The following is a 14162-nucleotide window of genomic DNA, read 5'->3' as shown; positions in this document are numbered from 1 at the left end:
GGGCAAGCAGCCCGAAATCCTCCCAAGCAAAGCGCGAGCCCGGCTCAGCACCTTCCTTCCTTTCCTTCTCCCTCTTTCTTTCTTTCTCTCTTTCACCCCTTCCTTCTCCCTCCCTCCCTCTCTCTCCTTCCTTCCTTCCTTCCTTTCCTTTTCCCTCTTTCTTTCTTTCTCTTTCGCCCATTCCTTCCTTTCCTTCTCCCTCTTTCTTTCTTTCTCTCTCTCTCTTTCACCCCTTCCTTCCTTCCTTCCTTCCTTCCTTCCTTCCTTCCTTCCTTTCCTTCTCCCTCCCCCCCTCTCTCTTTCACCCCTTCCTTCCTTCCTTTCCTTCTCCCTCTCCCAGTCCCTCCGCCACTGCTGCCTCCTCTGCTCTCACTCCAGCACCCCCTCCCAGCTTTTAGAGGAGGAAAACCAGAAAAATATAAGAGGAGTCGGAGTCAGGACTCTTTACTCGTGAGAAGCCACTACAGAAACCTCACATCCTGCCAATGTTTTCAGTTCTTTACAGGGTACTTTCAAGTAACTTAATAAAATTCCCCATTCTTTATTAAATTTATTATCCTCTTGATCTCTGATTTTCCCAGTCATTTCCGCCAATTCGGCATAGTCCTTCATCTTTATCAGCCATTCTTCTTTTGTAGGTAAATTGCCCTCCTTCCATCTTTGGGCAAGTAGCACCTGCGCAGCTGTTGTAGCATACATAAATGGTCCCTTCTGCTTCTTAGGTATTTCTGGACCTAAAATTCCTAGTAAGAAAGCTTCAGGGTTTTTTTTTTTTTTTACAAAAGTTATTTTAAACATTTTTTTCAACTCATCATAAATCATTTCCCAATATGCTTTTGTTTTTTTGCACGTCCACCACAAGTGGTAAAATGTGCCTCCCTTCTCTGTACACTTCCAACATGTATCTGTAGCAGTTCTATACATTTTTGCTAGTTTAGTCGGAGGTACCAGCGATACATCATTTTCTAAATCTTTTTCAACAATACAACATGCTGTAAGTTTTAAATCTTCCCTCCATATTTTTCCCATCATGCCAATTGTATATTATGTCCAATATCCCTTGCCCATTGTATCATTACTGATTTCACTTCTTCCTCTTTAGTGTACCATTCTAACAGTAGGTTATAAATTTTTGAAATCAGTTTAACATTATTCTCCAATAGTTCTTTTTCAAACCTCAAAATTTCTGTATTAAAACCATTCCTTTTATCCTTCATATACACATCATTTAATTGGTGGTATTGTAGCCAGTCTGTCACCAAACATCCTCATTTTTTTACAGTATTCTCAATTGATCTTTTGCTTCAAATAGCAACTCTTTTATAAGTTCCCCACTCCCTTTTTGCATTAAGTTTTTTCACATATATTGCTTCCAGTGGGGAGATCCACCAAGGTGTTTTCTGTTCCAGTAAGTTTTTATATTTCTTCTTTATTGTTGTTCAGTCGTTCAGTCGTGTCCGACTCTTCGTGACCCCATGGACCAGAGCACGCCAGGCACGCCTATCCTTCACTGCCTCTCGCAGTTTGGCCAAACTCATGTTAGTAGCTTCGAGAACACTGTCCAACCATCTCATCCTTTGTCGTCCCCTTCTCCTTGTGCCCTCCATCTTTCCCAACATCAGGGTCTTTTCTAGGGAGTCTTCTCTTCTCATGAGGTGGCCAAAGTACTGGAGCCTCAACTTCAGGATCTGTCCTTCCAATGAGCACTCAGGGCTGATTTCCTTCAGAATGGATAGGTTTGATCTTCTTGCAGTCCATGGGACTCTCAAGAGTCTCCTCCAGCACCATAATTCAAAAGCATCAATTCTTCGGCGATCAGCCTTCTTGATGGTCCAGCTCTCACTTCCGTACATTACTACTGGGAAAACCATAGCTTTAACTATACGGACCTTTGTCGGCAAGGTGATGTCTTTGCTTTTTAAGATGCTGTCTAGGTTTGTCATTGCTTTTCTCCCAAGAAGCAGGCGTCTTCTAATTTTGTGACTGCTGTCACCATCTGCAGTGATCATGCTTCTACACCAAGTTTCTTCTACACCAAGTAAATTAATTTTTTTTCCAAATGGTTTAGGAAACCTTTACGCACTTTTGTCTTTTCATACCATAGATATGCATGCCAACCAAATCTATTATTGTGACCACCTAAATTCAGAATATCCACATTCTTTAAACCAATCCACTCCTGCAGCCAGCCTCATACCCGGTAATATAATCTCAGATCTGGCAGGGAGAAGCCACCTCTTTCCTTAGTGTCTGTTAACAATTTATACTTTATCCTCGGTTTCTTCCCCTGACAGAGAAATTTAGAAATATATTTCTGCCATTGTTTTAAGTGTCCTGTTCCACTGACTACTGGGATCAACTAGAAGAAAAATAACATTATTGGCAATACATTCATTTTTATTACTAATATCCTTTCCCACAGTGATAAATTCATTCTCCCCCATACCTCCAGATTTCTCTTCATTTCTTTCCAAGTGTTAATATAGTTATCTTTTAAAAGTTTATATTTTTTTCTGTCAGCCATACCCCCCAATATTTCACTTTTTTCTCTATTGACAATTCTGTTTTTGTTGTAAATCCTTATTTTGTTGTTCTGCCGTATTTTTGCCACCATTTTTGTTTTATTTTTATTTAACTTGAAGCCTGCTACTCGACCAAACTCCAAAATTCTATCCAAGACCTTCAGTATACTTACCAATGGGTCATCTATTTGAAACGTTTCTATCCCCCCTTTTCCCATAAGATCAAGGCAACTTGCAGCCCACTCTTCAGTAAGAACATAAGAAGAGTCTGCTGGGTTAGGCCAGCATCCTGCTCTCACAGTGGCCCAGCGGATGCCCCAATGGGAAACCAGCAAGCAGGATTCAAGCACAAGACCCCTCTCCCCTCCTTCAGTTTCCAGAAACTGGTGTTCAGAACCATACAGCCTCCGACTGGAAGCCATGACAAAATACTGGTGTGATAAGTTTATATCTGCCAGTTCTCACTAATCTCCTCATTACAATTTGTATTGTAAATCGCCCTGTGATCTTTGGATGGAGGGTGGTACAGAAATTGAATAATTTTTTTTAAAAAAGAAGAATAGTCCATCGATATCTCAAGTGACAGTGTTGGATCTAAGGGTACCGCCACACTCTGAATCTGTTCCTTTTACAGTGCAATCTGATCCAAAACAGTCTAAAACCACCTAACTGGGTAGACAAACAAACCAGAAACTGTACCTCCATCTTGTCTGATTGACCTTCTGTATATTGGCCCTCATGCAATCCATTATTTTTATTTATTTCATAAGATTTATACCTCAAAGCTGTTTACTAAAAGATAAAACAAGAAAGCGGAGAAAAATTCACAACCATACTTTAAAACACACAGAAGTTAAAATACTAAACCAGATTAAAACCACATCATTATGAGCTTTAAGCACTGGTTTAGAATGCTTACTGGCTCCACCTGGGTTGCGTGAAAAGGAAATGTAGAGCTTGGTGTCCTCTGCATATTGACAGCGCCTCTGTGAACATCCCTGGATAGTGTCTCCCAGTGGCTTCAGATAGACCTTAAGAAGCATAATGGATGAAACAACTCTGTTGGACAACATATCTTAGATGCCATGAAGCAGAGCAATAGTCACCACTTTCTGGAAATGGCTTTCCAAGCAGGAGCAGAATCACAATTCAGACCCTCAACTCAAGAGAGCCTATCCAGAAGGATGCCACAGCCAGTAAATTGGGGCCTGTTGTTAAGAAGTCTCCACTTGGAAAATTATCCTGTCAGGGCCGTTCTTAAGCATATCCGGCGCCGTGGTGCAAAGATCCCTCCGGCAGCGGCGCCCCCCCCCATTTCCCAGAGTTGTCAACCTTTTTTAAGGGGGGCCCCCAAAGTTGTTGAACTTTTTAAGGAAAGGTTCCCCGGAGTTGTCTCTGCTTGAGGAAAGAAAACAGGAAGCATAAGCAAACCTTTTTTTAGTTGCTTGTTTATTAACATTGCACTTACTATTAAGTATACAACACCACCACATTTGTTCTGGGTATAAGTTTTTGTGTGCATGCACACAAAAGCTTTAGTTTTTTAACTGTACTGCATTCCCATATTCTTTTTTTCCAAGTTGCTTTACAATGGGATGTTATGCATATGATCTTGCTGCAAACTTGCCATACAACTTGTAAATACCAGTAAGCCTAGCCTTGCCACTCAGCCCAAAAGCTGCTCATGTCTGATATCTCTCTCTCTCTCTCTCTTTTTAAAAATTTTTTTTATTCGTTTTCCACAATAAACAACAAATACATAATACAAGTACAATTAAAAAACACAACCCATACATTAAAAAAGAAAAAATAAACATTGAAAAGAAAGAAAACTTATACATACCTGACACACCAACACTAAACATAATATGCTTATTGATAAATTCTCTCTCTCTCTCTCTCTCTCACACACACACACTCTTTTAATATCTATCCATAGGGCTGATCCATTTTATCTTAGGTAGGATTTAAAGATTAATAAACTGACAGCGATCAAAACAAATCCAGCTCCTTCTCATTTTAACCCCTCAGCCCTCCTGGGAAGAAGAAGAAAGTGGAGCAGGTGGAGAAGGTTAAATTTATGCAGATCTTCAAACACATTTTCTCTCCAGCAAAGCCTTGATAGGTGGGGTGCCTTCTGTTACCTGTCCTTACAGAACTTGATTCCCCCCACCCCCGCCAAAGAAGTGTGTTCCCAATACTGTAACAAAGAATATTAAATAAGACAAATACGTATCCTGCATTTGCATCACGAGGCACATGCCAAAGCCCCCAACCCCAACAGGGGGGTCCCTGCTGAGCCCCAGAACCCACTTGCTTACTCTTGCTGTGTGTTTGCCTGACTTCTCAAAGCAGGAGCAAGGGAAAGCAGCTGGTTGCACTTGCTGCTTCAAGGCAGTGCTTCATATTGCGGTTCCTGCTCCTGCTCCTGCTGTGGCCGCTGAACTCCGTCCGCCAGAGCTGGGGCTGCGCATGCAGCGCTCTCCTCTGCTTCTCTGCCGCCTCTTGCTGCTGCTTCTGTAACTGAGCCTCGTAATCCGTGTCATCTGCGTTCGGAACCTCGGGGTCATAGAGGCCACACGGCACAGCCAAAGGAGGCGGGGGGGCAGCACGCACGCACGCACGCCAGCCAAGCGCCTGCCCCCCCAGACGAGCCTGGAAGACCACCTCCCCCTCCCCCCACGCTCCAACTTGACACCCGCCCTTCGCTGCGGATGGCAGAGAGGAGGCGAATGGTCTGCGCAGCCTGCCCGCTGCCATTTAAACATGGCAAACCACTCCCCCCACCAGGCGAATTAGCTGGCGGGGTGGCATGACGTGCCGGGTGCCAGGAGCCGGCTGCTTAAGTGGCAGCGCCTCGCTTGCCACCCCGACACAAACACAAGCGGCACAGATGCAGCTGTTCCTGGACACCGCTGCTGAGCGTGCGCTGCAGCGCAGGGTGCCATTAAACCAAATGGAAAAGACGCCTCTGTATCCTGTGAAAAGTTCCCACTCATACTGGGCTCCTCACCACCACATTCCTTGAAAGGTTTTAAGGCTCCTTAACTGGTGTGGTGAGTTGACATCCCAATACATGCAGTGCTGCTGTCTATGTGGAATTTTGGTATGAGAGTTTCCAATTGCTTTGAGGTTGCCAACATAATGTCAGGAATGAAGATGCTCAGGAATAAAACTGACATATCTAGACACTTTTTCTGTATTTAACTGAGGCGACTTTCCTGCATACTGTGTTTACAGTACATGCTTCAAACAGTTATGTTTCTGAACAAGAAATGTTTTGAATAATCCCCCCCAAAAGCAATGTTTATTCAGAAGAAAGCTGAAGCATAAGTTCAAGGATACAAAAAAACTTAATAGTGTTATACAAAGCATTTTTATTGTTCAAAGTCATTTGCATATGTTATCCTGATGTAAATATGCTACATGAATCCTGCAAAATAGGTTAATTTTATTCCCTACTGCAGTTGGGGTGGAGGAAAGAAGCCAAGAGTGTGGCTTGCCTCTTGACCGCCCAGTAAGTTTATGGCAGACATAGAGTCATAGAGTTGGAAGAGACCACAAGGGCCATCCAGTCCAACCCCCTGCCAAGCATTGCTTGTGGTATGGGCACTGCAGTGCCGTCGCAGCTGCATTAAAGGCTTGGATTTCTTGGGCAGCTTTGACATCGACCCCAAGGACATATTTTGATGTGAATGGCGTCAACAAACTGTCGGCCAGTTTTCACTCAGACTGTTCCATACTTTGGTGTTCAGCCAATGAGTGATGGGAGCACTGGTGGCCATAGTGTTTGGTTTGTTCATTGTAGTTTTAAGTGCAGAGTGTATCACCCACTGTCTGGAGAAGGGACTTCCAGGTTCATTTTGCGTTTTGAAAGAGAAGTGATTGCTACTGCTCGTGAGAAATCCAGAGTTTTAATGTAGCTGTGATTGGGCAGTAACCTATCTACCCTGAAACAAAATGTTCCAGCAAAAACAGGAGTTCATACTTATTATAAACTCGGGCCTTATTTCATTGGGGGAGAGGAGGCAATTTCATTCCCCCAACCTTGAGTTAGAAATGTTTTTATTCTTCTTTTGCTTTTAACCTGAATTCTTATGTTCTCATTTTGTATTTTTGTGTTGTGAACTGCCCTGTGATACTCGGATGAAGGGCTGTATACACATTAAATAATAACAAGAACGAGTGCAACAGGCTAAATTTTGGACAACTGCATACAGTCTGTAAGCCTATATCTGACCTTTGTTTTAACCTATCTTCCTAGTGGCAAGTGCCTAATGTTTGTTAATTGTCAATCTTGGTTTCACTCTTGTCCTATAACCTAAAGCAGATCATGTAGTTGGGTCTGTTTTGCAAGAAAGGTCCTATAAATAGGCCATCTAGTATTTGGGTAAGGGTTTTCAGCTGGAGGGAAATGCTGATAGGATTTCTGGATCCATGCTGCATCATTTGCAGGGAAGACAGTGAGAAAACCCCTCTTGTGACTTTCCAAATTTGGTTGTGCAGATTTGCGAGAACATGAAATATGGCAGCTAAACTGGATAATGCTTGAAATGACCTATCCAGACAATGACTTGTGACTTGTTTTTTCTGGATACTCTATTGCGTTCCCCCTCTCACTTCAGCTGTCAGCATTCTGTAGCCATTGAGTGCCCTCTGTTCTCACTGGGCTGCTTTTAGGAGTGTTTCTCCCTAACCGCCAAGTTGGCTTATACCATTATGCGTGGCTTGTTGATATTTTGGCTACATAAGCCTGTGAACTGAAAAATGGGATCACTATGAGTATACAGATGATATAAATTAGTAAATGTGAAATGATAATCCTCTTAAAATACTCCAATTCATCCATGTGCTCCTGTAGCAAACAGCTCCTAGGTTTCTGTATCCTCATCTCCTTAAAATCATTTTTTTTACACTGAAGGGTTGGCTTGCATCTGTCCATCCTTAAGTGACCTATTTCTTTTCTGTTTTGTGATCTTCAAATCATACTGAGCAAAACAGTGTACCTGTTAATATGCCACAATGCGGCATGTTGGAGTAGAGGATTCCCCCCACCCAAGTCAAGGAAGCGGAAACAGGGCAGCTGTTAGCAGCCTGAATTGAAGTGTTTGTAGTGGCTCATTACCAAAGAAATATGGTAATCTTTTCCCACTCTTGCTCCATGTTGAGCATTCATTTAAATACTAGTGTATTACAAAAAATCTGAGCTGATGACAGATTGGCTTTACACAGAGATGAATGTTGAAAGATGTGCTTTTCTTCCTTCTCTTCTATAGTGGCATTCCTGACCTTTCCCACTCAGTATATTTTAAAGAATTTTTTTTTAGTGTCCTTGCTTCCTTAGAAGCTGCTGACCATAGTTTCCCAGTATATTGTAAATACAGTGGTGCCCCGCTAGACGAATGCCTCGCTAGACGAAAAACTCGCTAGACGAAAGGCATTCGCTAGCGGAAGGCTGCCCCGCAAGACGAAAAAGTCTATGGGGCTGCCTCGCAAGACGAATTTTTTGGGGGGGGTCGCGAAAACCGCTATTTTGTATCGGTGCTTCGCTAGACGAAAAAATCGCTAGACGAAGATACTTGCAGAACGAATTATTTTCGTCTAGCGAGGCGCCACTGTATTGTGCACCACAAACAAAGTATGTGCAGTGTGCATAGGAATTCATTCATATTTTTTCCAAACTATAGTCTGGCCCTCAACAGTGTCTGAGGGATAGTGAACTGGCCCCCTGTTTAAAAAGTTTGAGGACCCCTGCTTTAGGTAGTGAGTGCCCTGGTGCAGGGTTACATTATTTCAGGATCTGCATCTCCAGGGCCACTATCATGCATTTCCAGAATTGGAGAACTGTTAGCTCATTGGTACAGCACATGCTTTGCATCCAGAAGGACCATGAAACCCTGGAGAACTGCATCTAGTTAGAGGAGTCAGTGGGCAAAAAATGTCTTCTCTTCCTGTGTTGCAAATTTCAGGTTACATTGACAAAGTGTTTGTCTGGTGGAGGAACTACTGTCAGAGTGCTGTGATGGATCACATTTTGACTTGTACAAAGCTCAGTGGTTACCTGAAGCTGGCTGTTACCTCTCAGCCTAACCTACCTTACTGGATCATTGTTTTGATGATTAAAAGGTGTGTGGATTGCTCCTGGGAGAAGAGTGGAATAAAAATATTACTACAGCTTAGCTCTCCTTTTTAATCTATGCAGTAGGATGGAACCGGGCCCTACCTCAGTGGTAGAGTGCTTGCTTTGCAAGCAGACTGTCCCAGGTTCAATCCCTGGCATCTCCAGGTAGAAACTGGATTGTTTCCTGGTCTGAAGTCCTGGAGAGCCACTGCCAGTCAGTGTAGACAATACTGAGCTAGATGGACCCAAGAGTCTGACCCTGTGTGAGGCATGTTTGTATGTTCTTGTGTCATAGCGCTTAAATACAGCTGTTGTCATGGGGTCACTATTACACAGAGCCTTGCCAAGTGGTCCAGGCAGCTTTCCCTCTACACACCACAGACTTGTGGTGAAAATCTCGCTTGAGTGTTTTCTGAGCCACTGCAGATAAACAACCTTTGCTACTGTGACAGGATTGGCTGCCTTATGTGGCATGTGCTTTTAAAAAATGTTTATTTGTGGCACCCATAGCATGCTGAACCGGCCCTTTTGTGTGAATCATTGTTTTGCCTGTACCGTATCAGTATTCTCTCATACATTTTAAAGCAAGTAGCATGATTTATGTGGGGTAGAACACAGGCATGTCACTCAATAACTGATTTAAGGGCGGTGGGAGGTAAATGTAATACTTTCAGCTGAGGGCTACATTTTTCACTTCAGGAACATGTTCCCAGAAGTCTCTGGGATTTGGCAAGCTTGACCACTTGACCATCTCTCTGTTGTTCATAGTTTCCCCCTCCCTTAGAATTACTGTCGCCACATGGACAACTTCAACCAGTTGTGATGTGTCTGTCTGTCATGCAGCCAGGAGGTTGCCCTCTTGACTGTTTTGTGGTGGCATGTTGTTGGTTTTTAACCTCAGACTCTATTCTAATTCATGGGCGTTATTTAAAGTTTCATTTGAATGAATGCTCCTTTGCCCCAAAGTGGCTTGATTCTGCAGGAGTACAGCCCATCCTTGGGAAATCTCAGTTGGCCACCTCTTTCTTCAATGCCAACAGAATATTTTTCTTCTTGAAAATGTTTGCTATAGTTTGATAATGGCTGGTGACTCTTTTAAATTTGTACTTTTCTGCTGATTTGCTGTTAAATATGTTTAGATAATACAAGCTTTTTAAACATTTATATATAACTTCGAACACTTCTGATGAATGGCAAACATGACTCTATGTAAGTAAACAATAAAGTAAGGTCACTTCTGGCTCTCGGCACATCTTTTATCATTGGCAATACAAACCTGTGCCAGTTCCATTACTGCTCTCAATTTTCTTTTGCAAAACCTATCCGTCAGATTGAAATTAAAATGTCATATTGTACCATCTCTGTAAAGACATGCATCTCTGCCCTCTGCTGTCCATTCTGGGAAATTTATAGGAAAAGTCAAGAGTTAAAAAGCAGAGTTGTATAGTGGTACCTCGGGTTGCAAACACTTCCGGTTACAGACTCCGCTAACCCGGAAGTAGTTGCTCCGGGTTGTGAACTTTGCCCCAGGATGAGAACAAAACAGGCGGCAGTGGCAGCGGGAGGTCCCATTAGCTAAAGTGGTACCTCAGGTTAAGAATGGTTTCAGGTTAAGAACGGACCTCCCGAACGAATTAAGTTCATAACCAGAGATACCACTCATGAAAATGGTGTAAAATGTAGAGAAAGACAAAGCAGTAATGTAGTGTTAGTAAGATCATTTACAGAACCCACGTAGTTGCTCGGTTTAAGTTTAAAATGTCTTGTCAAGAAGCTGTGAATTTAGAAAATGGAAACAGTAATGCTGCTAACCCTAGTGGGGTAGCTCAGCTGGTAGAACATGAGACTCTTAATCCATGTTGTACAAATAGATTCCTGCATTGCAGGGGGTTGGACTAGATGACCCCCAGGGTCCCTTCCAACTCTACAATTCTATGATTTTCATAGCACAGCACATCTGCAGTGGCATGTAGAATCTTTTAAAAGAAGATTGTTCTGTATGGTGATGTCACTCCTTTTGTTTCACAGTTTACCTCTAATGGGGAAATCTGTGGCCCTTTAGATGTTACTGGACTCCATCAGCCTAAGCCGGCTTGGCTGATGATCAGAGGTGGTGGGTGGTGGAGTCTTAGCATCTCTACATGTGGTCTGATGTAGAGATGGGCAACAGACTAGCACAGCTATCCCTCTGAAAAGGAATAGTATTTTTATATGGAAGCGTTGATTTGCCAGGTGTCCAGTTCTGTGCTACTTGCAGAGCAATTACAAAGAAGTAAAAGAAAACAGAGAGATACAGACATTCATCATTCCAGTAAGAGTTGGTTTTTTATTATTATTTCACAGAATTTATATACTGCTTGATTGTAAAATGGCTGACAAAAAGGTAAAACAATACAATTAATAAAAATTGGCAACATACAAAAATTAAAATACTGAAACAGATTAAAATTACCTCAACCTTATAAGCATCTAAGTAGGCTTGTCTAAACAAGAATTTCACTTGTAATGTAAAATGTACCCAGAGATTCCTACTTTTTTTGTATTGTACAGGTTGACCAAACAGAAAATATGAATATTCAGAGGGTACTTTTCAGAGACCAGAAACCAAAGCACCTGAGATTCCTTCTGCTCATACAGACAGCTGTACAGTTTCTGTCCTGTTACTCTTTACCTATCTTCCTTTTTTCCTGTCTCTTTTCTTCCCTTCTTTCCCCTGTTTTTCTTTCTTCAGATCTAACTGGCTTAAACCGTGCTGTGGGAGGCGAGCTGCTGTGTGGCAGGTATTTTTGCTCAGTGCAAGTCTCAACAGTTTCCTGGTAGCCTGTGTAGTATTGGTGGTGATCCTGCTGACTCTGGAACTCCTAATAGATATAAAGCTTCTCCAGTGTGAGTAGCAGGTTTTTCTTTTTCCTGAAACTAATTATATTGAGGCTAATGCACTATGGGTTGCAGGTGGGTGGGCAGAAATAGCTTGGAAATAGTATCTAGATCAGGCTTCCTCAACCGTAGCCCTCCAGATGTTTTTGGCCTACAACTGCCATGATCCCTAGCTAGCAGGACCAGTGGTCAGGGATGATGGGAATGGTAGTCTCAAAACATCTGGAGGACCAAGTTTGAGGAAGCCTGGTCTAGATTGTATGAAGTGTGAAGTATATGGAATTTTGTGAACCTCTGATGTGCTGATATTCCTTTGGGACTCATCCCAGACCTAACATTACCCACTGTCTCCCCACCTGTCCCATTCAGAAGTACATTTGAATTCTTTTCCCCCCACCGGCAGCACTATGGGGTTGGTTGGTCTTCCAGAGTAATTAATAGGGCTGGGAAATATATGATTTTCAACATTGCAATATATCACCAGCTAAACATTGCAGTATTTCAATATATCGAGTTGTCTGAAATGAGGCTGGAGCTTATAATAATCTGGGGAAATACTGGGGCGGGGGGAATTAATTTGATATGTATAATTAAATGAAATTTTACTCTGATTGCATGCTTGACTAAACCATTAAAGATTTATGGAGAATATATTACTGTTCTGTTATGGGCTTTATATGTCCATAGTAATGTTGGGAAAACGCTCATGGGGAGACGGCGACCTCCCAGGACCTCTGAGTGTCTCTGGGCACGTCTCTGGTATGGCATGTCCTTTCATCTCCAGAGTGCCTCTCTGAAACACTTTTCATCTGAAAAGTGCACACAAGTCTTCTAGCATCATACAGCAAGAAGAAAGAAATGTCCATAAATCTAAACTACCGGTACATTTTATTTACATTCTATACAGACAATCCATAATCAAGTCTGTGTTCTCCAAGCTCTGGCAGAACAACTGTTGCATACTGCCAAAGTGAAAGTACATTTGCAATAACACGCTCAGACGGAAGAGATAAGACAGTCTTCCATTCTCACACTCTTCTCAGACATCTCATGTGATTTATACTAATCACACCAGCAGCATCAGCTGCATAAAAATCCTAACAAGTAACACCTTGAACTTGACCTGGTAACAAATTGGGAACTGGTGCAGATCGGTGTTAGAAACTCAGTTAGAAAATCTAGGTGCCACATGGTGCCGGAAAACTAGGTTACGGGTGCAATAACAGAATGTCTAGGGCTAGGCCATCTTTATGTATAACAAGATTACAAAGCTGAAAATGAATGAACTCTAGCTAAAATCTTCTGTTCATTTTTAATATGGTCTTGTCCTCATTGGAAGACTGCAAAAACAGCCATGCTTACCCTGCCCACCCCCATACTCTTTTTTAAAAAATATTTTTTATTCGTTTTCAGTTATTAAAATCCAATAACAGCCACATTTTATCAATTTCATATTACCATTCCCATCTAAATATAGATCAATTATACAGCCAATTATAAATTTTGAGTGACTTCCCGTGTGCAGGGTTTGGGGATGCAAAGTTCTTATTTTCCCCTGCTTCTGAAATCTTAGTTAATCCAATTGCATTCAGTCCTGATCTTAGTCCTTTATCCATAGCTACAGAGTTCTTTACTTCCATTCGTGTTGAGATATTTAATAAAAAGATTTTTTTCCGCAAGGAGAGTTCTGTATCTTGTGAATTCCCTGTGTGAGATGTTTATTTTCCCATTTGTTTCTTCATTGTTCTAATCATGTCCTGCAGCAGCACCTCTGCTTCTGCTTTTCCGATCTTTCTCTTCTTCTTTGTTGGTTGTGAGTGAGTAAGGGAGTGATCTGGTGTCCCACCATGGCTCTGGGCGAGTTTCCAGTTCTCCTTCCAATTCCTAGATCCCGCCAGATCTTCAAAGGCCATAATCCGAATTGCCGTCCAGTGGAAGTTAGATGCTTTAAATCATTTCAGTGTTCTCACACAGTTCTATTTTCATATTAATCCATAAATATAATTCCGTTCTCTTTTATGTAGCAAATATAGTATAAAAAAGGGTAAAAGATCTTTGTGTATAAAATACTCAATAAATATGATTTTTTAAAAAAAGATCCCCTCCCCCCTCATATACCGTATTTTTCAACGAAGGAAATCTTTCCAGTTTGAAATGTTGCAACCCAGTAATGGGATTCACTTGGCAGTTTATAATCTTGTCCCCTTCATCCTGCACCTGTCTGTAAATTAGAGCCAATATCATCTTAATAAACAGAAGCACCTCTGCTCTTCATGGCTGCGTGGGGGGGGGGCTTACCGAAATGCGAAGCGCTTTTACACTCAGCGTCTCCTGCCTCTCGGGTTCCATACCAGAGTGAGAGCCACTTATCAAGACGATCTGCGAGTGGCACTCACTCCCCCCGGGCCCTGCGGGAAGCTTGCAAGGACAGTTACTCCCAAATCATCCTTGTTTTCCTCCGCAAACAATCTCCACTAGCATGAGAGCTGCATTCATTAAGGCAGGAAGCACCGGAAGTCCGCTCCCTAATATTCTTAAGAGGGTCCCTTTTCCAGTCTTCAAAGAGTGGCTGGAAGTGGGGAAGCAGAAAAATTCTCCCTACATCCCCTTTCCTTCATGTTAATGCTGTACTGTATTTACTC

The 14162-nt window shown here is 42.2% G+C and overlaps 1 protein-coding gene across 5 annotated transcripts in view; it reads left to right on the top strand.

Moving 5' to 3' along the window:
• Positions 1-14162, top strand: part of TMEM266 (transmembrane protein 266) — a 65217-nt gene that overhangs the window by 13028 nt on the left and 38027 nt on the right. For all 5 annotated transcript variants that reach the window (XM_033161359.1, XM_033161355.1, XM_033161358.1 and 2 more), the window contains one exon: positions 11375-11529. In XM_033161359.1, the coding sequence (XP_033017250.1) occupies positions 11375-11529 (155 nt within the window). The remainder of the gene's footprint in view (positions 1-11374; positions 11530-14162) is intronic.

The sequence above is a fragment of the Lacerta agilis genome, chromosome 9 (assembly GCF_009819535.1).
Source record: "Lacerta agilis isolate rLacAgi1 chromosome 9, rLacAgi1.pri, whole genome shotgun sequence".
NCBI classification, from domain to species: Eukaryota; Metazoa; Chordata; class Lepidosauria; order Squamata; family Lacertidae; genus Lacerta; species Lacerta agilis.
This window is presented reverse-complemented; position numbering and strand designations above follow the sequence as displayed.